The sequence below is a fragment of the Bubalus kerabau genome, chromosome 1, assembly GCF_029407905.1.
Source record: "Bubalus kerabau isolate K-KA32 ecotype Philippines breed swamp buffalo chromosome 1, PCC_UOA_SB_1v2, whole genome shotgun sequence".
In the NCBI taxonomy this organism is placed as follows: Eukaryota; Metazoa; Chordata; class Mammalia; order Artiodactyla; family Bovidae; genus Bubalus; species Bubalus kerabau.
Genome location: NC_073624.1, coordinates 94,807,386 through 94,833,765, shown reverse-complemented (window position 1 = coordinate 94,833,765; position 26,380 = coordinate 94,807,386). Strand labels below are relative to the sequence as shown.

The 26,380-nt window shown below is 53.5% G+C and overlaps 1 protein-coding gene and 1 pseudogene across 1 annotated transcript; one reads left to right on the top strand and one right to left on the bottom strand.

Moving 5' to 3' along the window:
* Nucleotides 1-787: 787 nt before the first annotated feature.
* LOC129654389 (keratin, type II microfibrillar, component 7C-like) lies at nt 788-11,110 on the top strand (annotated as a pseudogene).
* A 772-nt stretch (nt 11,111-11,882) lies between these two features.
* On the bottom strand, nt 11,883-25,980 carry KRT7 (keratin 7). The gene is made up of 9 exons (XM_055583835.1): nt 25,619-25,980; nt 23,746-23,957; nt 21,299-21,359; nt 20,056-20,151; nt 18,291-18,455; nt 17,063-17,188; nt 14,003-14,223; nt 12,562-12,596; nt 11,883-12,190 (listed from the first exon to the last, which is right to left on the bottom strand). The coding sequence occupies exons 1-9, from the start codon at nt 25,943-25,945 to the stop codon at nt 12,033-12,035; spliced, it is 1,401 nt and encodes a 466-aa protein (XP_055439810.1). The 5' UTR covers nt 25,946-25,980; the 3' UTR covers nt 11,883-12,032.
* Between the last annotated feature and the right edge of the window lie 400 nt (nt 25,981-26,380).

The window sequence follows — 26,380 nt, the reverse complement described above, 5'->3', positions numbered from 1 at the left end:
CAGGCAGATTCTCTAACTGCTGAGCCACCCAGGAAGCCCACACATTGTAGGTACTCCATAAATGTAAACTCCCTTTCTCCTCACCAGTAGAGTGGAGAGAAGTATGAGGGGTGGGGGTGGAGGATCCAGCCTTACTGGGTGAGGAGCTATGAGCTGAGTTCTGACAGAAAGGAGAGAGAGTTTTTGTCCCAGGGGAAACAGGAGGAATGGCAAATTAATAATAGAATAAACAGAACAAACAACTAACTAACATTTATGGAGCTCTTATTAAGAGCTAAGTAGGGCCCTAAATGCTACCCTGTCCATTGCGCCCCAGCGGGTGCTGTTAGGATCCCTATTTTGCACATGAGGAAACTGAGGTTCGGAAAGGTTATTCACCTGTCCCAGATCACGACAAGAATCTCCAGAACTGACCTCTAAGATGCCTCCCCTTCAACACACACACAGACACACAACACATACACACACAGAGACCTCGCAGAGCCGCACGGGCAACTAAGACCAAAGCTGCCCAGCCTGCAGGGCGGTGGCGCAGGCTAGTGGGGCCGGGGTGCCTAGCTGCCCAGTTTGGGACTAGAACCAATGCCCCCGCGCTTCCCGGCCCAGTCCCGGCCTAGGGCCGCGGGCGGCCGGCCCCAAGCCCGCAGCGCACGGCCGGCGAGGCTGAGCAGGCGCTACCCGGTCCCATAAAGCGCGCGCGGGCGGGAGGTGAACGCCGTTTTATGGAGGCAGCCGGGAGGCCTGGTTCACTTTAATTCCGGCTCGCAGAGGCTCGCAGCCCGACCTCCAAGCTCATAAACGAGTGGGCCGAGCGCTCCTCCTTCCGGCCCGCGGGCCGCGATATAAGGCACATGGTGGGCTTCTGGGTCCAGCTGCCCTCTCCCACCGCCGCTCGCCGCCACAGCACCATGTCCTGCCTCTCATAGCGCGTCTGCATTCCCGGCGGGGTCCGAGCCTTCAGCTGCGTCTCCGCCTGCGGACCCCGGCCCGGCCGCTGCTGCATTACGGCCGCCCCCTACCGCGGCATCTCCTGCTACCGCGGCCTCACCGGGGGCTTCGGTAGCCGCAGCGTCTGCGGGGGCTTCCGCGCCGGGTCCTTCGACCGCAGCTTCGGGTACCGCTCCCGCCGCGTGGGCGGCCCCTGCCCTCCCTGCATCACCACGGTGTCAGTCAATGAGAGCCTCCTCACGCCCCTCAACCTGGAGATCGACCCCAATGCGCAGTGGGTGAAGCAAGAGGAGAAGGAGCAGATCAAGTGTCTCAACAACAGGTTTGCTGCCTTCATCGACAAGGTGGGTGTCCTTGATCACACCCTTCCTGAACCTTCCTTTCCTGGGTGGGCACTCAAGGGTTAGTCAGGGTGCAGGAGAGGTGTGGGCCAGGTGAGCCCCCAGGCTGATGGAGGAGATGGACACACTTCCAGGGCACAGACAGACCAGAGAGATGAGTCTAGAGCAGGGGCTCCTGATTAGAGCACTGTTACTATATACAACCTCTTTCCAGACAGGCAGGGTCCCCATAAACAAGATCCCACCCTTCCTGAGCCCGGAAGTCCTGGCAGGACCTGAGAATTTACCCCTGAAAGTTCATTCCTGGTGGCTCAGTGGTGAAGAATTCGTCTGCAATGCAGAAGACCCTAGTTCAATCCCTGGGTGGGCAAGATCCCCTGGAGTAGGAATGGCAACCCACTCCAGTATTCTTGCCTGGAGAGCAAGAATACACAGAAGAACTATACAAACAATATCTTAATGACCCAGATAACCACGATGGTGTGATCACTCACCTAGAGCCAGATATCCTGGAGTCCGAAGTCAAGTGGGCATTAGGAAGCATCACTAAGAACAAAGCTAGTGGAGGTGATGGAATTCCAATTGAGCTATTTCAAACCCTAAAAGATGATGCTGTGAAAATGCTACACTCAATATGCCAGCAAATTTGGAAAACTTAGCAGTGGCCACAGGACTGGAAAAGGTCAGTTTTCATTCCAATCCCAAAAAAAGGCAATGCCAAAGAATGTTCAAACTACCATACAGTTGCACTCATCTCACATACTAGCAAAGCAATGCTCAAAATTCTCCAAGCGAGGTTTCAACAGTATGTGAACCGAGAACTTCCAGATGTTCAAGCTGGATTTAGAAAAGGCAGAGGAACCAGAGATCAAATTACCAACATCTTTTGAATAATCAAAAAAGCAAGAGAATTCCAGGAAAACATCTACTTCTGCTTTATTGACTACACCAAAGCCTTTCACTGTGTGGATCACAACAAACTGTGGAAAATTCTTCAAGAGATGGGAGTACCAGACTACTTTGCCTGTCTTCTGAAAAACTTGTATGTGGATCAAGAAGAAACAGTTAGAACTGGACATGGAACAACAGACTGGTTCCAAATTGGGAAAGGAATGTGTCAAGGCTGTATACTGTCACATGCTTATTTAACTTCTATGCAGAGTACATCATGCAAAATGCCAGGCTGGATGAAGCACAAGCTGGAATCAAGATTGCACGGAGAGAAATCAATAACCTGAGATATGCAGATGACACCGCCCTTATGGCAGAAAGCAAAGAAGAGCCTCTTGATGAAAGGGAAAGAGGAGAGTGAAAAAGTTGGCTTAAAACTCAACATTCAGAAAACAAAGATCATGGAACCCAGTCCCATCACTTCATGGCAAAAAGATGGGGCAACAATGGAAACAGTGAGAGATTTTATTTTCTTGGGCTCCAAAATCACTGAAGATGGTGACTGCAGCCATGAAATTAAAAGACGCTTGCTCCTTGGAAGAAAAGATACGACCAACCTAGACAGCATATTACAAAGCAGAGATATTACTTTGCCAACAAAAGTCCATCTAGTCAAAGCTATGGTTTTTCCAGTAGTCATGTATGGGTGTGAGAGTTGGACTATAAAGAAAGCTAAGCACCAAAGAATTGATGCTTTTGAACTGTGGTGTTGGAGAAGACTCTTGAGAGTCCCTTGGACCACAAGGACCTCAAACCAGTCAATCCTAAAGGAAATCAGTCCTGAATATTCATTGGAAGGACTGATGCTGAAACTGAAACTCCAATACTTTGGCCACCTGATGCGAAGAACTGACTCATTTGAAAAGACCCTGATGCTGGGAAAGATTGAAGGCAGGAGGAGAAGGGGACGACAGAGGATGAGGTGGTTGGATGGCATCACCGACTTGATGGACATGAGTTTGAGCAGGCTCCTGGAGTTGGTGATGGACAGAGAGGCCTGGTGTGCTGCAGTCCATGGGGTTGCAAAGAGTCAGACATGACTGAGTGACTGAACTGAACTCTCCTGGAAATGGGGAATGAGGACCCTTGATATTTTATGTGATAGTTTTAGATGTTCCACTGAAGCATTAAATAACATTGAAACACCTGATGAGAAAATTAATCTCTTTAATTTATTAATTTATTAATTTAATTTATTTAATTTGATCCTTAAAATCAGATGCGGGAAATCTCATTAGGTATTAATATGTCTTTAATATCCCTCTAATACTTGCTACTCTCATGCTTTTAATGAAAGAGAGCAAGCCTCAGCTTCAAAGCTGTCTGGGGCAACAGTTTCAGCTAGAATGTCATGCTTTCTGTTTTCCTCTTATGTATCCCCAGTGATACTGGTTTTACAGCTATGATGCTAATATAAAGTTATCCCTTTAAGCCCCATTTGTGTTTAGTGAAATGCTAAACAAATCCATTTGTAGATAAATCATGAGTAAAACAGGCAAAATCCTGAAGTTAGCCTATGAAGGGTTCATGTTTGAGAATCACTGCCACCAGAGTAGTCCTCTGAGTGCACATAGAGGAGAAAGGAGATGGGGAATTACGGCAGGACCGGCCCCAGCCCCCACCCACATTCCCTGAGAGTGGGTGGCAAAGCAGGAGTCCAAGCCTGGCCCTTCCAGGCTCTCCAGGCCCCTGAGGCTAGAGAGTTCAAAGCTTGGGGCCCAGCTCCCCCACTCCTCTCGAGCGAGAGCTGGCCACTTCAGCAGGCACTCTATCCTGAGTTGCTGGAGCTCACACCCAGGAAAGGTGGACAGGGAGTGGAGCAGAAAGGGTCCTGGCCCAGGAGCAGGCAGCAGGGGCTCTGTGTCCAGTTTCTCCACTGATTCTCTGTGTGATGCTTCTCTGTATGTGGCTTCCCCTCTCAGCCCCAAAGCTGTGCTAGCTGCAGTGTGTGTGCTGGCCACGACTCTGAAAGGAAACTCAGGGATCAAAACAGACAAGCAACTCACCACCATGGTTTGAGCCCTGCCAGCTAAGACCCCCTAAAATGATCCCACGTAACATCAGAAGTCCCCTTTCCCCATTTCTGGGAGCTCCACAGGGATTGCCTAGCTGCATTCATCAGGTTGGATGAAAGGATACCAGGCCTATAAAAGGCAAGCTGCTGCTGCTGTGTCGCTTTAGTCGTGTCTGACTCTGTGCGACCCCATAGACAGCAGCCAACCAGGCTTCCCGTCCCTGGGATTCTCCAGGCAAGAACACTGGAATGGGTTGCCATTGCCTTCTCCAATGCATGAAAGTGAAAAGTGAAAGAGAAGCTGCTCAGTTGTGTCCGACTCTAGCGACCCCATGGACTGCAGCCTACCAGGCTCTTCCATCCATGGGATTTTCTAGGCAAAAGTACTGGAGTGGGGTGCCATTGCCTTCTCCATAAAAGGCAAGCCAATGTCCCAAATCCAGCTAAAAAAAATCTGAGAAGGGGAAAACTGGAGACCAGGGAGCCTGGTCCTGTTTGCTGATTCCTTTCTGGCGGCACAGTGATTGCTGCTGTCACATCTGTCCGGTTTGAATGATTTCCAGCAGAGGTTTGCATGCTTTACTTCCCTAAGCCCCCACCCTCCCTATTTTTGAAAATCATCCCCCCTTCACATTACCTGCCTGGCTTCCAGACACATAAGAGTGTGTCTCCTCACACAGGCGTGTGTGTCATCCTCCACCAGGCCTCTTCAGACCCCAGCCATTCTACTTGGTGAGAAACTGCCCTCTCCAACCTCCCTCCCCAGCTAGGAAGCTCTGCCCAGGCTGACCATCCATTCAAGCCCCAGACTGGCCACTGAGGACAGAGCTCCCCTGCACTGGTGAGGTTCACAGTGAAAGGCTTTCCTCTTACTCTAACCCTCTCAACCCTCCTCTACACGCCTTTCCTCCAGGAAACCTTCCCTGATTGTCACTACTGTCAACCCCTATCTAGCTCCACCCCAACCCAACCCAGCACAACCCATATGCCCTTCAGTGTCTCACTTACCCCAGCCAGGCCCAACTGGACAGACCCTCACTCAGATTCAAGCAAGTAATCAAGAAACAAGGAGTCTCCAGCTGCCTCCTAAGGCCAGGAGAGTCTAGCAAGGATGATGCCATCCACCCACCCTCTGCCTCTGCACACCTTGCTGTGAGCTCCAGTTCTCTCACTCTGCCTGCTCTTGCAGGAGGGCTGGGCTTACTGGCTCCTCTCACTGTTTCTCCCACCTCCACACCAGGTGCGCTTCCTGGAGCAGCAGAACAAGCTGCTGGAGACCAAGCTGCAGTTCCACCAGGACCGCGAGTGCTGCGAGAGCAACCTGGAGGCCCTTTACGAGGGCTACATCCAAACGCTGAAGCGGGAGGCTGAGCATGTGGAGGCTGACGGCAGGAGGCTGGCCTCACAGTCCAACCACATACAGGAGGCACTGGAGGGCTACAAGAAGAAGTGAGTGCATCGGGGAGGAGGCTGTGGAGAAAAGAAATGGGGTGCAATCAAAGCAGGGTAGATTTGGGTTTAGACCCCTAGAAGAACTTTCCACTAGAAAGTAGAGAGTGACAGAAAGACTGTGGGGAAATTTTTTTCTTTTCTGAGATGGGAGAGGAATCACTGGCAAGTCTGTGCTTCTCCAGCCACCTCATCATTCTGTGTTTATTTTATTTTGATTTATCAAGCATTTATCTATGTTCCAGGTGCTGTGTTGGGCCCTGAAGAGGGGTAAGGATAAGAAAGTCAAGAGGACAGGAAAAGGAGACACCTAAACTAGATCAGGGTGCCGCCGCCACCACTGGGGAATTAGCTTCAGGAACAGAAAGGAGGCCTACAAGAATGTGCATGGCACCCACCCTACCTCTAAAACAGGAAGAACAGTGGGTGACATGGCTGGTTTGGGTGCCCATAGGAGAGGGATGGACAATTTTTGATTCCATGACCACGTCCAAAAAATCCAGTTCCTGGAATGTGTTTGTCAGAGCCTTCCTTCTCTTTGCTTCTCTTCAAATCCCAGCCTATTGAAACTCTGGCCACTGAAACTTGTGCCCTTTTTGTCCCCAGGTATGAAGAGGAGGTGGCCCTCAGGGCCACTGCTGAGAATGAATTTGCGGCCCTGAAGAAGGTGAGTGGCCCCAGAATACACATCCCACAACTCAGAACCGTGGACAGAGGTGGAGGGAGCACTCTGTGATTCATTGAAGCTAAGTGACTTCCCCGGAATCACACAGCCCAACCTCTCCCCTATTTCTTTCTCCAAATGTCCCAGTGCTCCCTGAGTGGCCCTGGACATCAGAGCATTGCTTCAAACAGGGCAATCTTCCACCATCCAAGCTAACTCCCACCTGCCCAATGGCTTCCCACCTCCTCCTGCTCTGAGCCTGGGAGAAAACAGGCACTGCATAAATTTTTGTGAACGGAAGAGCACCTGAATGCTTGGGGATGGCTCCATCCTTGGCCAGCAATGGTTGGGAAATGCTGGCATGAACAGAGCTGTTGCTCCTCACCTCTTAGGACTTGACTCAGCAACACCACCCTCAGTACACTGAGACACAGACCAAGCAAGGGTCTTGCCCTGAGTCACATTGGTTTGGCAGCAGAGTTGATCCCTGGGATGACTACTGACCACACATCTCTAGATTTCTTTCCATAACATTCCAGAGCAGGGAGAAGTGGGTCAGCGTTAGAACTGAGCTATTTTACATTAGATCCTACGTTTCATGATAGTGCCTTCTAGAGGGATCATCCTAGTACCAAGGGGAATGCCTGGAAACATCAGGACCCCCTCTCACCCAGACCTGCTCCTGACCCCTCAAAATGAGTAAAGGACTTCACTAACACCATGACACCAGGCACCGGAATGAGCAGCTAAGGAGGGTCCAGGGAGTGCGCCCTCCCTGCTGGGGAGAGCTCTGTGTTGTCTCCCCACTGAGACTCTTGCTCCTCCCTCTCCCTGTAGGATGTGGACGGAGCCTACCTCCGTAAGTCAGAGCTGGAGGCCAACGTGGAGGCCCTGACCCAGGAGACTGACTTTCTGCGCAGATGTATGAGGAGGTGAGGGGCCACAAAGCAGCTGGGCACCAAGGAGGATGGCAGTTAGACACTGGAAAGCACTCGCCACCATTTGGCTCCTGAAACTCTTGGTTTGGGGACACAGGGCAGAGTTGAGGGACCCGAGGCAGGTTTACTGTCAGAAGGTGAAAGGCATAGCTTCGTGTCTTACCTGCCAAGCCCAGACAAGCTGGTGCTCCCAGTTAGCATGGTGACAATTATCATAAATTTCAAGTTCTAGTCCTAGATCCAAAGGATCAAGACAGGAGGCCCTGACTGAAATCAGGTAAGCAGGCCTCAGAGCTAGACTCCTCTCAGCCTCAGGCCTCTGGTCCTGAGGAGCACTGAGAGCTTCCAGGGTTGAAGGGACGATGTCACCTTTGAACTGAGGTTTCAGACAGTGAGGCTGTGGAAGAAGCAGGGGCAGGGGACAGGAAAGGAGGTGAGAAAGCGGACTGCCTGGAGGGGGGATATGGTCCAAGGGGCTCTTAACACTCCCTACTTCCCCTCAGGAGCTCCAAGTTCTCCACACCCACATCTCAGACACCTCGGTCATCGTCAAGATGGACAACAGCCAGGACCTGAACATGGACAGCACTGTGGCTGAGATCCAGGCTCAGTATGACGACACCGCCGGTCGCAGCCGGGCCGAGGCTGAGTCCTGGTACCGCAGCAAGGTGAGTGGTCCAGCACTCCCTTCCCAGAACAGGGATGCTAAAATCTGAAAGCATTAGCAGAGTGGGGAGGGATGCTGAAAAAGCGTTGACCTTTGTCTGGGTGGGCAAGGGAAGGGCGGGCAGCTCTCGGGATGGGGTGCAGATGTGCAAGCTGTGGAGTTCAGTCGGATGACATAGCCTGTGTTTCATGAGCATCTGTGCTTCTCCCCAGTGTGAGGAGATCAAGGCCACAGTGATCCAGCATGGGGAGACCCTGCGCTGCACCAAGGAGGAGATCAACGAGCTGAACTGCATGATCCAGAGGCTGACGGCCGAGGTCGAGAATGCCAAGTGCCAGGTACAGGATCTTGGCCCACCCCTCAGTGTAGAAAGAGAACAGGGTTGGGCTGAGGCAGGGAGATTGAAGTCAGACACCTTGCCAAAGTGTGGGAAAAGGAGCAACGTGAAACTTCAGGCAGGTCCCCTCCATAGACAATGTTCTCCATTCCCCCTGAATGTGGGTTGTGGGGGGAGGGCTATGGAAGAGAATGGAGTGACCTGGTCTTTCATGGTCTCTGAAGCAAAATGAGGCAGGGGAAATAGCAGTCTGAGGGGCCGGAAACCTACGCTCTCTAACCAGCCCTGCCACTAGCTCGTCACGTGACTTGGGGGGCCCATTTCACCTCTCTGACCCATTGTTTTAGGTCAGCGATCACACACTGAGATGTCCCCAGAGATTAGTGAACGAGCGAAGCAGGCCATACCAAAGGCACTAGGGTTTGGTAAACTGGAAAGCACAATGGGCAAAGCTCATCAGATCAAACTGCAACAGGCCCTGTGGAAAAGCAGGCCCAGTGTGGCCAGATCCTCGGATTTTTCAAGAGACGCCAGGAATGTGGGGCTATACGTTAAATTTCAAAAAGTTAAGGACACTGTGCCGACATTCCCCAAGAGCACTAATTTGCAACCCCTGACCCAACAAACCAGTAAGGCCCCTTCTTCCCCTGACAGTCAATGGCCAGTGGATACCTGGTCTCTGACCCTAAGTCCCAAAGAAGGAGCCTTAATAACTTTACCCTCCCCCCCAGAACTCCAAGCTGGAGGCTGCAGTGACCCAGGCTGAGCAGCAGGGTGAGGCGGCCCTTAATGATGCCAGCTGCAAGCTAGCAGGGCTGGAGGAGGCTCTGCAGAAGGCCAAGCAGAACATGGCCTGCCTGCTCAAGGAGTACCAGGAGGTGATGAACTCCAAGCTGGGCCTGGACATCGAGATCGCCACCTACAGGCGCCTGCTGGAGGGCGAGGAGCAGAGGTGAGGACCACATCTGTGCAGAGGATGTCTCTTCACCCTCCAACCTGTGTTCAGAGCCAGGAACTGTCTGCATCTTATTTACATCTAATTTGCATCAAGATTATTTGGAGGAGGGAATTTGCTGGTTCTGCTCTCCCCAACTAATTTTTGTCTCTTTCTTCTTCCCACAAGGTTGTGTGAAGGCATTGGAACTCTGAATGTCTGTAAGTAATCTGTACTGTGGGTCCTAAAATAAGAGCCTGGGGTTCCTGGTGGGCAAACTTTTTACCAAATGGCCAAATAGTAAATATTTTAGACTTGGTGGGTCACGCGGTCTCTGCTCAACTGCTCTGCTTGTTGTAATGTGAAAGCAGCCACAGCCATAGCAATACTTAATAGATATGATTAGGTTTCAATAAAGCTTTATATACAAAGACAGGAGGCCCTCAAGGGGCCACAGCTTAAGACCCTGAAAGGAAGGAGGGGGTGTGGCAGTGAATGATTGTAATTACTTAAATAGATGTTCCTGCCTATAGGGAGGGCCTGGTCTAACAGTTTTTCTAGGATGCTTGAGGTTGGACTACAGGAAGGAGTGTTCGGATATGATGGTGTTTGACGGGGAAGGGGAATAGAATGGAGGGAAGGGGCTCTGAGCAAGAGAAGAATGGGTGGGGGGACTCTGGCTAGCAGGCAGGAGCCGCTGACGACAGCCTTGCACGAGGACTGAGCCACATCTTTCTTGCCCCGCAGGTGTCAGCAGCTCCCGCGGCGGGGTCGTCTGCGGCAACCTCAGCGTGTCTGGCTCCCGGCCGGTGACGGGCAGCGTCTGCAGCGCCCTCTGCAGCGGGAACCTGGCGGTGAGCACCGGCCTGTGCGCGCCCTGCGGCCAGAGCAGTGGTAACAGCCGCCTGTTGCGCTTTGCATAGCGCCTTCCGCTTTGTAAATTCACCGCTCCGCAGGCCAATCCTACCTGCCTCGAGCGGCGGGGGGTCTTGGAGCTTCTGGAACTAGCCGGCTTGACCTGCCCCAACGGCTGCTTTCTCCTCCTGCATCTCTCCTCCGCTTTGTCTCTTCATTTCTTTCAGGGAGAGGGGCGGGCTACTCGCCCCCAACCCCCCAGAGTCAGAATGACCGGTTTTCTCCAGCCCTGGGCAAAGAGCCCATCCAGACTCGGGCTTGGACGCCCTTGGCTTCCAAGGGACAGACTGGCCCCAGGGCCCCTCCGGTGCCTCCTAAACCCTCCCACGGTGCCTGAGTTTGCGTCCCCGGGGGTGGCGGGAACAACTGTATGCCCCCGCCTCCCTCCCACTCTCTCCCTTGTGCTTGGTCTCCAAGTTTCCAGTTAAGCTCATGACCCAAATATAATGCTCTCTGAGAATCTCCCTACACATGTGGACTGCCAGCTCCGTTTCTGCCCTCTTCCAAGGGAACAGAGGAACTGTTCTAAGCAAAGAGGGAGAGAGGGCTGTCTCTAAGGTACCCTGCCCCTAGGACCACACTGTACAACCTGAAGGGTGCCTGGGGGTGTCCTGCAGCCCCCAAAATCCAGACACACAGAGGCATAAGGGGGAGCTGGGAGGGAAGTGAGAGGGGCTGCAGGGAGGAGTGGTAGCCAGCAGGGGAAGGGTCTCATCACGTGTGGCCGCTGAAACACCAGTGGTCCCCTTCCTCTACTCCCTCATTCCACTCCCACCTCAGTATATGAAAATTCCTGACCATGGGACCAAACACACAGCCTTCACCTCTTCCCACAAACCAACACTTCCTAGATAGTCCCCTCCAACCCTGCCCCCACACCCAACACCACCATCACCTCCAGGACATCCCAGTCAGAGACCTCCTACCTCCCCTCCAGTACCCAAGATATGAGCTGCTGTCCATCAGAGATGGATACTCCCAAGCACAGACCCCCCAAACACCCCACACACTCACAGACACACACACCACGTCAGAGACCCTGACATATACAGACGTCCCATCAAGTAGAGCTTTAACATACCGATGCCCGACCCGATCCCCATCCCATCAGGGATCCAGATCCACAGCCCGTCCCTGGGTGAGGGGGGTGAGACAACCCCCTACCAGGGATCCAGACTCTGGGACCCCCTCACCCTAAAGTCCTCCCAAACACACACAGACCTCCTCCCACTTCCATCACTCCCACAGAATCCCAGAACCCCTCCAGGACCTCAGACACACACCATCCAGGGCCAGGGCCTGGCCAACTCAGCACCAGGAAGGGCTGAACCGCCAGTTGGCTGGTCCACCCGAAACCCAGGCCCGGGGCAGCTGAATGTTTGTGGTCTTCTCACCACTGAGGAATGTTCTCTGACAGCACAGGGCATTGGCAGGAGGAGGGGGTGTGCAAACAGCCCTCCCACCCCCTCAGCAGGAGAGGAGTCCTGTGCCCACTTCCTGGCAGAGCCAGAACTTCCAGGGCTTTCTGGCTTGTTCAGGAGAGGAGCTGGAATCAGCCCCAGCCTTGAGAGGGGCCACGGCCTCACTCTAAGAGCCAGTTTCGGTTCAGCAGCGCCCCACATCACCAGTGTGCTCTCCCAGTGCTCTCTAGAGCCCTCCCTCTCCACACCTTCCCCTCCGGGCCTAATGAAGCCAGGATACCAGGTGCCAGGCAGGGGCTCATCCAGGCCTCAGAAAGCAGCTGCTTTATTGGAAGCTATTCTGATATCTTTTTTCAAACTGCCTTGCAGTTCTTGGGATAAGGGTGGGACCAGGGTTGGGGGTCTCCTTGTGACTATGGGAGGAGGGGGTGTGTATCTCCCCACACCCAGGGCTCATTTGCGGGGGCTCCTGCTTGTGGCGGATGTGGTCCTCATGGAGTAGGCCTTGAGGGTCCCAGGCCCTCCAGCGCTGGAGAATCTCAGGGCGTTGTTGCCCATGGTCCCCCCAAAGGTCAGCCGGCTACCAGAGCCGCCCGCGGAACTGACCACAGCTGAGAGAGAAGAGAAGAGGTCTCCATCAGCGTGAGGCCCACTACCTGCACCCCCAGCCTCCTGCCACAGCTGCCTGTTTCCCTCCCTCTACCCACTACGCTTCCCCCACCAACAGCCAGGGGCCAACCCAGAAGTAGCCTCAGACAGAAGTGAGGGCTGCTCCACACTGCCCAGCCCCACCCTGCCCTCATGCATGGCTTTGCTGGGCTGTTGAGCCTGTATGGATGGAATCTCCAGGCACCTGCTGAAAGCTATTTAAGGGAAGGAGGTGCAGGGCCTCCATGAGGCCAGGTCTTCAGGCCAATGTGCCATCTAATAGACCCAGCCTAGTCTGGACAGCACAGGTGATGGGCCGCAGCCAAGGACTTACAGATGTTCACGGCTCCCACTCCATCTCCGGTCAACCTGGGGGCAGAGGAGAGACCTGTGAGGGCTGCTCTCTCCTCAGCACTGGAGGAGGCACTCCTGCATCCCTCCATCCAGGCCGCAAGCAGGACTCATGTTCATTCCTGTGTCCCCACACATCCAGCCTTCCTGCAGCCTTTCACTTCTGGCTACAACAATCTTGGGAACGTCTCAGAGCCTCCATTTCCTCACTTGTAAATGCAGTCTTAACCTGTCCCAACCTCACAAGGTTGTTTGTGAGGGTTAAACTCATAACTTACCTAAAGCCCTGGGCACACAAGATTCTGTAAATGGTAGCTGCTCTTATTATTTATGTAGATGGCTGCCTCCCTTAACCAGATCATAAAATCCTCAAAGAAGGCTGTGGCTTATTGATTTCTGCATCTCCAGTCACCAGCATGAGGTCTGGCACATGCTATTTACTTAATATGGGTTGAAATGGTTAATGAAGTGTAAGTGTTGACTGAGTGAATTCAGCTACAGTGGGAACTGCGAGGGGAAGAGGAGGCAGCGGTGGCTTTAAGCAGCCTGGGGAGCTGAAACAGGTCTTGTACTGGAAATTAAACATCTATCCGAGACAGGTATGTTTGTTCTGTGACTCATAGCCCCATTGTCACCAAGCCCTTGGCCGTGAGGATGAATTTACGCTGCAGGGAGGAGGGAAGGCCTCAATTTAGTGGAGCAAGTGAAGGAAGCCCAGCTGACCTCAGCAGCCCCATGTCCTGGAAGGGGATAGAGCAAAGGGCAGGGGCAAGAGAGGTAGACACTAGGAATCTTCCAGGCCCCTTATCTGTTGACAAAATGAGTCAATCAAGCCATCAAGGTATGAATGAAGACCCAACTTTACGGACATAGGTTTTGAGTCTTTTGTGAAGAATTTCCTGTAAGACTAACCCAGCCCAGCTTCATCACAGGCTGCAGGTAAGCATGCAAATATCTCTGGGGACAGGGGAAATTTACCTCCTCACCATGCTCAGTGAACACCCCATGACTTAGCCCTCAATTATGTAGTGAGAAGCAGACTGTTGCCAAGGAAGATGGCTGGACCAGGACTCAGCAGAGCTCAATTGCATACTGGCTCTGTCCCCTCAGTTAATAAAACTAACCAGTTTCCCCTCTGTATACTCAGAAGTCAATAATACCTGTCTTGCTTACCTGATGTGTTCTGAGAATCAAATAAGATGACCTTGTTAACACACAAAAATGCTGTTATCAACTTTCCCACTGAGCTTATACCACAAGGTCTTCCCTCCAGAAAGCCATCAAGGGCAAAGAAGCAAGCATTATCTGTACCCTCCCTGCACTTCCCATCCTCAGCACCCTGCAGAAGGAGGGATACAGGAAATGCTTGCAGGTGGATGGGTGTCAAGCTGCAAGCCCCACTGAGCCATCTTGTACATCCTCACCGGCTCTCCTCGCCCTCCAGCAGCTTGCGGTAGGTGGCGATCTCGATGTCCAGGGCCAGCTTGACGTTCATGAGCTCCTGGTACTCCCGGAGCTGCCGGGTCATGTCCTGCTTGGCCTTTTGCAGGGCAGCCTCCAGATCCTCCTGCTTGGCCCGTGCATCCTTGACAGCCAGTTCCCCACGCTGTTCAGCATCGGCAATGGCGGCTTCCAACTTGGCGCGCTGTGGGGAGTAGCGGGGCTCTGAACCGGGGTCGCAGGCCTCATCAGTCACTGCCTTCCTGCCTCCCCATCCTGCGGTGAGCGCCTGGGCAACTTGCTTACTGTGGCTTCACTGGCACCAGCCTCCTTCCCCAAGCACCAGGGAATCCCAAGGGTTTAAAACATGGGCTTTGAGGGACTTCCCAGGTGGTCCAGTGGTTAAGAATCCACCTGCCAGTGCAGAGGACACAGGCTCCCTCCCTGGTCTGGGACGATCCCACACACCAAGGGGCAACTAAGCCAGTATGCCACAGCTACTGAACCCGTGCGCCCTAGAACCTGTGCTCTGCAACAAGAGAAGCCACAGCAATGAGAAGACTGCACATCACCACTAGAGAGTAGCCCTCGCTTGTCACAACTAGAGAAAGCTTGCGTGCAGCAACTAAGACCCAGCACAGCCAGTAATTAATTTTTAAAAACATGGGCTTTGGTACCCAATGCCTAGCTTTCAGTTCTAGCTCTACCTCTTACAAGCCATGTGATCTTGTATGAATAAACCCTTCTAAGCCAAAAGTCTCCTCTTTTCTAAAATAACATTAATCACAGTATATAAATATAGATGGGAATAGCTCAAGTAATGAAATGAAATAATATACAAGTCCTTGGCACAGTGTCTAGTATTCAGTAAGCACTTAATAAATGCTACTATGAGTAAATGCGATTATGATTTACAAATGCTCACATACCCGACCCCTAGCTGGAGGAGCTCCAAGGCCATGGGATTCTAGCGTAGTACTCAAATTTCAGGCAGATGACCAGGCACCTTTCAGGTACCTTGAAAACAGGAGCCATTTTGCAACAGGCCCAGAACAGGGAGACTTGGAGCACAGAAATGCTTCCTGGAACCCCTAGATTCCAAGTCAACAGCCCCCCAGGTGCAGGGAGGGGTGGTGTGATTCAGAGGGACCTGAGCAACAGCTGTCACTTCCTGCCTGGCCTTCATGTTCCCTCTTGTGGCCCATCCCCCACTAGAGGCGCCTATATAGTGTTTTGTGTGTGTGTGTGTGTGTGCGCACTCAGGCGTGTCTGACTTTTTGCGACCCCATGGACTGTAGCCTGCTGGGCTCCTCTGTCCATGAGAATCTCCAGGCAAGAATACTGGAGTGGGTTGCCATTTCCTTCTCCAGGGGATCTTCCCAACCCAGGGATGGAACCTGCATCTCCTACCTTGACAGGTGGACTCTTTACTGTTGCACCACCTGAGAAGCCTGAGCCGCCCCTTACTCATTTCCAAGGGCCACCATCCCATCCCCTAGCCCAGGGCTCCTTCTCCTTCATTCTCACAACCACCTTCTGCCCTCAGATCCTCTCTCCTCAGCGCATGCACTCTGCCTCTCTGCCCGATCCTCCCAATCCTGCCCTGAAGGCTGGCTGATGCCCTTGCCCCATCCACCAGTCAGCATCCTCCCCATCACATTGGTGCCCCCTTGGCAGGGTCATTCCACTGTGTCTGAGCCACAGCTTCCAGGCCTGAGCCTGCCCTGCTGTGTGAGAGGAGAACCGGATATAGGAGAAGCTGTGGGGTTCGGGAAACTGCCACCCGTTACTCTGGGCCTCCCCGCCTGGCCTGGATGCTGGCTCACTGCACCACTGACTCATGGCTCCGATTCTGTGCCAGGAGGAAGCCTCCATCCTCACCCACATGTAGACAGGCCTGCAGGGCTCCAAGGGGTGGACATTTCTGGGTAGATCACCCTCACATCCCATCCCGCAGCTGTCAACCATCAGCTTCTTTCCCTTCCCACTGCAGATGCCTGCTGAAGCTTAGCCTCCTCCCCTACTTCCATGCCTTCGTCAGATCTTAGGGGACCCTTTCTCATCAGTGCCCCCCGCCCCAGCTCCACAGGATCTCCTCCCATCAGTCTGTCATCTGAGACCTGTGCCCTACTATGCTGGGAAGGGAGGAGCAGTGAACCAGATGGAAGGGGGGCCCAGCTACTACGGCATTTTTAATATCCCAGTGGAGGTGGGGGACAATATTTACTTACACTTAATTAATAAGACTTACCTAGTAAGTCAACGGACTTCCCTAGTGGCTCAGACAGAAAGACTCTGCCTGCAATGTGGGAGACCCGGGTTTGATTCCTGGGTCAGGAAGATCTGCTGAAGAAGAGAATAGCTACCCAGTCCAGTATAAGACAGAACATTTCAGAGAGTGTTAAGTGTTTCAGGGATCTTCCCACAGACTGCTAAGAGAGTGGCTAGGTGGCTGAGGAAGCCATCTCTGAGAAGAGGTCTTTTGTCCTCAACAAAAGATGATGAGAAAGAGGCACGATGTGCAGAGCTGGGAGAACCACATTCTAGGTGGAGGGAACACCGAGTGCAAAGGCCCCGAAGCATGAAGATGCTTGGCAAACATCATCTCCAGCAAGCGGCAAGAGCACGGCCAGAGAGGGAGTGGTGGGGAGTGAGGTCAGCGGATGTGGCAGGGTCTTGGGAGTCACAGCAAGTTGGCCCCAGACCCCGTGGCCCCCATCCCAGGTAGACATTGCACCCAGAGCTAGGTGCAAGAAGAGGGCTCAGGACCAATGTGATAATGAATGGTGGTTCTCATCTGGCCAGCAGCCTGAGGCTCCCTCCACGAGCTCTATGCCCTGCTAGGACTCCTGTTCTCCCTTAGGCCAAACCAGCACCTGGTCAAGAACATTTCATCCTGGAGGGTCTGAGAGGCTAGAGCTGCCCCAGCCTCATCCCCAGGGCAGCAGGGGCAGGACTGATGCCCCTGCCTCCTGCTTCTCATCCTGAGCACGGTCCCAGCTGGCTGCCCTTCACCTGCCCCAAGGACAAGCACTGGTGCCCACCTGGTTCTTGATGCTGTCGATCTCGGCCTGCAGCCTCTGGACAGCCCGGTTCATGTCTGCAATCTCATTCCGGGTATTCCGGAGGTCGTCCCCATGCTTCCCAGCCTGGGCCTGGAGGGTCTCAAACTGGAGGGACCACACAGAAGGGTATGGCAAGGGTGGGCTATGATTACAGGGGGCTTGTCTTCTCCCCACCCAAAGAAGGCCCCAGGTTCTGAGTGACAAGGCCTCCCAGCTTATCATGCCAGGGAGGGACAGTCTGACTCCCAGCAAACTTTGCCCGATGCCAGAGGCCAGACTCCTGGACAGTGGGGTGGGGCAGGGTTCAGCTTCCTCCCAGCCAGGACAGGGAGGACAACGATGGCTCCCTGGGCCCATCCCCACTGATACCAGTGCTCTTCCCATTTCCATCATGTCCTAACGCTGGAGAACCACAGAAAGTCTGAGATCCTCACCTGTTAACCCCTTCATCAGCATCATCCATCTCACAGATGAAGAGAATGAGTCCCAGAGAGTGGAAGGGACTGCCTGAGAGTCACACAGCAAGTCCTTACTGACATACCTGTGTTCTCACGTGCACCATGGATGACCCCCTATATCTGCAGAGGCATCACTCTATGCCACTTTTAAACCCTCAGGCTCCTTCCCTCAGTTACCCCAGCATCCCCCACCCCACCCCAGCCCCACCCACTCCCTCAGCTCCTACCTGTCAGCTGCCCTGCCCTTGCCCAGTGCATATAATGATTAAACCTAATCTGGAGCCCTTGGATCCAGAATCTGGTCTCCGCTCTTCCATTCACTACCTGTGTGGAGCTAGAAAAATCACTTAACCTCTCCACACCTCAGTTTCCCCACCTGTGAAAAAGGGATAATATTGCCCACCTAACGGGCTGTTCTGTGGGTTATATGAGTCAATACAGGTAAAACATTTGAAATGTTGCCTAGCACTGTGCTTACTTGCCAAATTTCAGCTATAATAATTATTACTCCATGTCCATTTCCTCTGCTTTGCCCCCTACATCAGGCTGGAATCTCTTCCTGGGCAGGGGCCTGGCCTTCTCTTCCTCTTCTTCCCAGGACACTGGAGACCCCCACAGACTTAATCCCTGGTGCCTGTCAGCACAGTGAGACACAGGCCCCAAAGGCTCGAGACAGGGTGAGGGGTAAGGGAAGCCACCACCCAGGACCCTGCCAGGAAGAGAAAATAATGGCTCCAGTGAGCACACACCTTGGTCTGGTAACAGGCCTCGGCCTCGGCCCGGCTGCGGTTGGCGATCTCCTCATACTGGGCCTTGACTTCAGCAATGATGCTGTCCAAGTCCAGGGAGCGGTTGTTGTCCATGGACAGGACCACAGATGTGTCTGAGACCTCAGACTGCAGCTCTTTCAGCTCCTATAGGGACCAGACAGGGCATCAGGGCTTGGGTGACACATTCCTGTCCCCACGCCCATCCTGGGATCCCTTGCACTAGGGAAAGATAAAAGGAGAAGAGGCCAGAGTGGGAGCGAGTCACCAGGCAGCCAGAGGGCACAACAGACCCAGCACCTACTAAATGGCTCCGCCAGCCCTGGCTCCCGGAGGAGCCCATCAGCAGCTTGTCAAATCAAAGAGTCTGGTGGGATCACAGAGGAAAAACAGAGTGTGCTGAACTGCGGTGGCTCCTGGCTGTGAGTTGCTGTGCAGGTTGAGCTCTATTATGAAGAGGATCACTAGGGGGTGGGTAAAAAAAGTCATATTCCACCCTAGTATGGATGGAACACTCTGCAGCCTTTAACACTGATGATACAGCCATATTTATGGACAGGGAACTACATCCATGATATACAGTTATGTAAAAAAGGTATGATTCTATTTTATTAAATGTGTATATTTCTGTATCTTTATGTGTGTGTGTGTATATATATATATATACACATATATATATATATATATATATACATACACACAGAAAGAGCCTGAAAAGGTAGCTATCAAGATGATAAGAGATGGTATAGGAAGCTTGTTTTCAATTTTATGCTTTACTTAATTTTCTAGATTTTTTGCAGTGAGTATGTATTTCATAACAAGAGGAAAATAATTACATATACATGTATATACATACACACACACATATATAACATGTGATAGACATATAAAAGCCCACAATGAGACTAGGAGGGCCCAAAATCAGCTTCAAGGATCCAGCCCCCAAAATTAACACACATGGAAATTCTCTCAGAGATGCAAATGGAAGCTGGATGTTCAGGTAAAAACGAGACTGAAGAAGTAAGAAGTAAGAGAAGTAAGAACTGAAGTAAGAAGAACTGAAGAAGTAAGAAATAGGAATAAGTAAGCCCTTATTCCTAAGGCCTTCCAAACTCAACTTACTTGTGTAAATATGTGTAACTTGTGTAACTAGCCTCTTGTGTAACTATGTCCCAGACCAGCCTGATGATCAGCCATACTATCTTCTGCCTAAGGCCAGAGCCTCACACTAATGGGATGAAGTGTTTTTTAACCCCCTTCAGGGAAAGGATCTGAAAGCTCAGGGCAGGGCAGGAAAGGAGATGGGAGGGGTAGGCAGAGAGAGAGGCTGGGTGGTGGGCGTAAACCCTCAGGCACTCCAATCTCTCCTGACCTGGCTCCCCTGCCAGCCCACCAGCGCACCCATGAACCCTGTCACAGCCCAGATCCCTCAACATCCTCCTGGTTTCTTCCAGCCCCTCCCAATCCCTCTTCCTTACAAATGGTCATCCCATGTCTCTAGAAGGCCAATTTTGACTGACACACCCCCCCACCCCCCTTCTTCACCCCCCTGCTGCACTGCCTCAGCTCTTCCTGAGCTCCTCACCCACCACAGATTCCTGAATCTAGAAAAAGTAAAGAGCAGGGTCATCTCCCCTACATCTCCCCAACACACACCCAGACTGACCCAGAGGCAGAGGGTAGACCAGATGGCCCCCTGGCTAGGACATGTAGGATATGGCATATTTCCCATCTCTGAGGTCTTCACCTGCTCATAGAGGGTCCTGAGGAAGTTGATCTCATCATTCAGGGTATCCACCTTGTCCTGCAACTCCACCTTGTTCATGTAGGCAACATCCACGTCCTGGGAGGGGGGGTGGCAAGAAGGGGTAGATAGATAGCGTGTTCTCAGTACGTGAAATATTTGGCAGCCAGTACTGTCCAACCCCAGGACCAAAGCCCATTGCCCTACCAAGAAACATACAGCAGCTCCATGCTGCCTGACACATCCACAGCGGAAAGTTCCCTCCAGTGGACCCGCCCAGGCTTTGAGATAGACATTTTCTCCACTCATCCCCAGGACTGGAGGTGCCTTCTAAGCACTGACAGCCCAGAGCATTCTGAAGCCCCAAACCTAGCACTTCACCAGTTCCTAAAGGCTTGTTTAGACACACCCCCGGTTCTGCCCACTAGAGGCTATGTCACCTTGAACAAATCACTACAACTCCAGGAGCCTCAGCTTCAAATAGGAGAGCATGAAATCACTCAGACTCCAGGATACCACCCCCAGAGATGAGAAATCTCCAGCCCAAATGTGTAACTGGCAACTTGGGTGATACTGAAGCAGGCAGGCCACAGATAACTCCACAAGTCCAGATGATGCCTGGGCCCCATCCTCTGCTGTGGGTTAGCTCCTGTGGGGAGCGCTCACTTCCACTCATCCCTGAATTTCCAAGGGCCAGCACTCCAGGGCAGGTTACATTTCTGTGGATGGGCCTGGGACACTGAGTAAGTGTACTTTAAATCATAGTCTTAAGTCAAGCCCTTATTCCTAAGGCCTTCCAAACTCAACTTGCACACCTCCAGGTATGGGAAGGCTCCCTCTGCCTCAAGGCAGCCCATCCATTCCATATTTCAGGCCTGCCATGTGCCACCTTCTTCTGTAACTGAATGTTTTAACTGATAGAACACTTATTTATTGTGGGGTTGAAACTGCCCTCTCTAACCTCCAACTTGTAGTCTTAATTCTAACCTTTCCAAGCCCAGAAACAAGTCTACTGACTTGCCAGACACACACACACCACACACATGCACACACATACATGCACACAATATAGCCTTATAAAGGGCCTGGCTTTCAGATCTTTCCTTCTCCAAGCCCATCATTTCCCTCTTATAGACCCAGCCAGACTCTGACCCAGGTTCCTATTGGTTGCTTTGGTGAGAGGCATGTGGTCCCCTGACCCCTCTGTTTCTACAATGATCCCTACCCTCCCTGTCTGCCCCCTCACCTTCTTCAACACCACAAACTCATTCTCAGCAGCTGTGCGACGGTTAATTTCATCTTCATACCTGCAGCAAAGAAGGGAAGCATGGTGTTGGTGCAACTCTGCCTCCATCCCCTCATATCCAAGTGTGAAGGTCTGCCATGCATCGCCTTCACTCCCTCCTTAATGACACAGTAGCTCAGTTGGTAAAGAATCTCCACAATGCAGGAGACCCTGGTTCGATTCCTGGGTCAGGAAGATCCAGTGGAGAAGGGACAGACTACCCATTCCCGTATTCTTGGGCTTCCCTGGTGGCTTAGCTGGTAAAGAATTCACCTGCAATGTGGGAGACCTGGGTTCAATCGGGTTGGGAAGATCCCCTGGAGAAGGGAACGGCTACCCACTCCAGTGTTCTGGCCTGGAGAATTCCATGGACTGTATAGTCCATGGGGTGGCAAAGAGTCAGACACGACTGAGCGACTTTCACTTTCACTTATGACGCAACGTGTCCCTGACTCGTCCATATGGCTATTCCTAGGACTTTGAGTCTTGGCAGGAGGTGGGGGTGGGAGAGCAGGGAACATATGTGAATTAAAGGACAGAGGCTACATATCCTGGGAGTGAGACGGCAGAGAACAGCCATGCTTATGGACCGCTTCATATGGCCCTGCCCCATTACGTGCTTCCTGCGCATTTGCTTATTTAATGTCCACAACAATCCTGTTAACAATGGTGCTGTGACTCACAGGAAGAGGAACAGAGGTGCTGAGAGGCAAAGTACTCTGTGCAGTCATCAAGCTGCTAAGTGCAAAGCCCAGACTTGAGGCCTGGTCATCTGACGCTTGAGCTTAACCTGCTTAATCCCATTGGCTGAGGGTGAAGAAGGGGCCTGAAGAGGAGGAACCTTGTGGACTCGGGAAGAAGAACCAGGTCCCAAGTAGGTGGGGAGCCCCCATCCCTACTCTCACAGCCCCCCTCCCATCCTTCTTTCTCTCAAGGAGCCAGCCCCTTGCCCGTAGAAGGACACCAGCAAAGCCAGGCACAGAGCAAGAGGGCAGCTGGGCTTGACCCAGTGTTTACTGGAGGATTCAAAATAGGTGTCGGAAACTGAAACTCAGCAGTGCACACAAGCTTCCAGAGAACAACAGGAGCAATGTGGGGCAATTTCAGTGGGGAGCAGGATGCTCAGACAGGCAGAGGCCCTCCAGGAGCCCAGACCCCCAAAGTCCACTCCCCCTACCCCAGCCTCTAGAATAGTTAGAAAAATATCTACAAGGCTGTCTGTCCATTCCTGCTGTGCCACTGGGCCCAGAGGGCACACAGAGGAGGGCTCCCTGGGCAGCTGCATCAGGACCCCTCCGCACATTCCCTTCCAGCTCCTCCTTCAGCCTGGCCCAGAGCTCAGCCTGGGGCCCCAGGAAAGTGCTCTGGGGCTTTGGCTGGGGGGGAGCATGTGTGCACACACACAGGGCAGGGGAGGCCTGGACGACAGGGGCTCACAGGCTGTCCCGAGCCTCCCCTGCCCTGCACCTGTCTGGTTCCACCTGCTGTGGGATTAATCCTGTTGACTGTTGCCCTAGGGAAGTTGGGGGAGGGGGGAAGGGACGCTCCCTTCTGAGGCCTTTGTTTGTTCTACCTCCAGTCAGAGGAAGTGGCCCTGCTCGCTTAGTCATACACCCCTAGGCAGAGCACAGAACTCACTCATTACCCACCCCCAACCCTGTGCCCACAGGGCAGGGATGCCCACTCAGCCTCTGGCTTTGGTTTCTATTCAGTGAGAACAGCAGGTACGTCAAAGGCCTGCCCTCAAAACCAGCTTCCATACTCCCTGCCCCTCCTCATAGCCTCCTTTCCAGTTCCTGCTCTGGCCAGAAGCCCCCATCCCCACCCCCACCCCAGCCTCTGCAACCTCACCCACTGCTCACAGTGATCATCCTCTCTGCTTCTTTCCTCCTCAAGTTGGCTCCATGTATGTCTCCTCTCGGGAGTCAGGGGCCCCAAAGCAAGACCCAGCACTCCCAATGATCTACTCTGCAACCTCAATCAAGTCCCTGCAACTTGCTGGACTCTAATCCTCACAGGAAAAAAATGGAGTTGTTCTAGAATAATCTGAGGGTCATACAAGTTCTGACGCACATCTGTCATAGGACACTTCTTGCCCTGCTGTCTCCTGGGCCCTGGTCAGGCTCCCAAAGGGAACAGTGTGGATCAGGAAAGGGCTGAGAGAGTTCTTTGGAAATAAGTCGGGAGAAAGGACCAGAATGACTTGAAAACGGCCCCCAGAGACAAAGAGAAGCAAGCTGAGGAGAGGCAGGGAACCTGTGAATCAAGACCTTCCTTCCCTTGAGGGAGGTATTGTACTAAGCAGCAGCACCCCCTGACCTCTGACCCCAGAAGGATTATGAGGTGAGCTGACAGGGGCACATTGGCCCAGGGCACGAATCCCCACAGGTTGCACTGGGGGACCATACTTATTCTTGAAGTCTTCCACGACATCCTGCATGTTCCGAAGCTCCACCTCCAGGCGACCCCCATCCAGCTGCAGGGCCTCTAGTTGCTTCCGCAGGCCAGCAATCTGGGCCTCAAAGATGCCGGGGAGGCGGTTGCTCTTGGCAGACTTCTGCTCCTGCAGCAGCGCCCACTTGGTCTCCAGCAGCTTGTTCTGCTGCTCCAGAAACCGCACCTAGAAGGAGCAGGAGGAGGGAACTCATGGAGGGCAGACTGTGCCACTCAGCGCAGTTGGGAGGATCTCCAGCCACCTGGCAGAATCGCATTCCCACTGGCTCTTCCCCCAAGCTGGACCACTAGTCCTTGGCCCTCTTCTCCAGGAAGCCCACCCTGAACAAGCCTCTCCTCCAGGACTCTCTGTCTCCAGTGTGTGCAGGGCTCAGATCACAGACATGTCCCAGTGCTTACACTTTAGGGTCTCCTCCTTCCTCTGCTCCCCATCACACCACAGGTGATGGTCTCCACCACCCTCTCGGAAGGGCTGCTACTGCTGCTAAGTCACTTCAGTTGTGTCCGACTCTGTGCGACCCCATAGATGGCAGCCCACCAGGCTCCCCTGTCCCTGGGATTCTCCAGACCAGAACACTGGAGTGGGTTGCCATTTCCTTCTCCAATGCATGAAAGTGAAAAGTGAAAGTGAAGTCGCTCAGTCGTATCCGACTCTTAGCTACCCCATGCACCTACCAGGACATACCAGGCTCCTCCATCCATGGGATTTTCCAGGCAAGAGTACTGGAGTGGGGTGCCATTGCCTTCTCCACTCGGAAGGGCTGCCTCCTTCCTATCTTCATCCTGAGCCTGACTTGGGCCCCCTCCCTTCAGGCTGGGACCTTATCTCTTCCTCTCTCAATATCCTCCCTTCCCCTCTTCCCTCTTTGTCCAACAGGGCCTCAGGACAGGATGCTAGAATCAAGCCAGTGTAAAAGGAGCCCTAAGAAGCACCAGTATGACTGGTGGTGGGAAGCCAGCCTCCTCAAGACCAGCCATTCAGGCAGCAGAACCCTGGGGCTGCAGCTAAGTTGCAGGGGGAGGAAGCCTGGGCCTGGGGCTTTCGGTGGAGGCTGCCCCAGAACCTGAAGGATGTGTATGGTCTGAAGGGTGAAGGAGAGGAGGAGATGGGGAACAGAGAAGCGGAGAGTTACACAAAGCAGGAGAGGAAAAGCCTGCTTCATGCCCAGGGAGGAGACCCTGGCTCTGCTCCAGGGAACTAGCACTTAGTTCCTGGGTCCAGCCCCCACAAGTCTGCGCCCCCATCTCCATCCCCCACTCTTTTGGGACCTGAACAACCGAGAAAAACACTTCCTAAATGGCCCTTCCAGGGGGCACTCAGTGCCCCCAATGGGCTCTCTCCAAGGGCAGGAAGAGCCTCACTTGCCACCACCAAACAGAGGGTTGGAAGACCAAGTAGGTGGGGCAGCCAGGGTTGGGAGCCTCCCTCTCTCCAGCCCTTTATTTCCAGCAACTGCTAGATAATAACTGGAGAGGACAGGTGGGAGGGTTCTCAACCTATCCCATCTCCGACTCCACACAGCCCCCTCTCAGAGAAAGGGGCCCAGGGAAAGGTGTTTGGAACTCAAAAACTGGGCCCAAGAACTCCAGCTCACAGGACAGCCCCCGGCACACATTAGGGGAGGGAAAAAGCAGGTTGATTTGGGTAGCTTGCCGGAAGAGAGAGGCTGAGGTTGGCAAAACAGCCACAGGATTCATGGGGAGGGTTCAGTCCCCGATATCGGAGGAAAGAGAGCCGTACCAGCCCTCCCAGCGCCCGGCTCACGTTGGCACGGCGGGGCGGCTACTGGGGCCTGGAGCCTGGCTCCTGGCAGTGAGGGAGCTCACCTTGTCGATGAAGGAGGCGAACTTGTTGTTGAGGGTCTTGATCTGCTCGCGCTCCTCCTGGCGCATCTGCTGGATGGAGGGGTCGATGTCCACCTGCAGCGGGGTCAGCAGGCTCTGATTGATGGTGACCGCGCGGATGCCGGGGCCCACTGGGGCCCCGTAGGATGAGCGCGCGGCCACTCGAGGCCGAGAGGCGCCCAAGCCATAGAGACTGCTGCTGCTGCCGAAGCCGCCGGGGCGCACCGAGCTCAGGCGCACCTGGGTGCCGCGGCCCGGGAAGGCGGCGGAGCGCGAGCTGAAGACCTGGGAGCCGAAGTGGAGCGACATGCTGAGCTGGGTCGGGATAGAATGAGCGGCTAGAGACAAGGGGCTGAACTCGCTGACCTCCGGGGAACAGGGCCTCTTTTATCCGCTAGGCGCGAGCGGATCGGCTTACACAGGTAGGGGCGGGGCTGGCCGCGCGCCACCTTTCTCTGCCCGCTGGCCCCTCCCGGGACCGCGCTTCCGCCCTCCGCGCGGTCCACCTGGGGGAGGCTTTCTGTCCCAGCCTGGGCCAGTCCAGACCGGGGAGGAGGGCTGTAGACCCCCAGACCCCTTGATGCAGGCGAATGCAAAAAGCGGTGGAACACAGCGGGCCCAATCCATCTGAGAGTTAGGGGAGGCTTCCTGGAGGAGGCATGGGAAAGAGGTGAAGAATATCCAGATTTCTGACAGCAGAAAGATCAAGCGATAAAAGATTGAGCTAAGAGGTGAACAAAATGT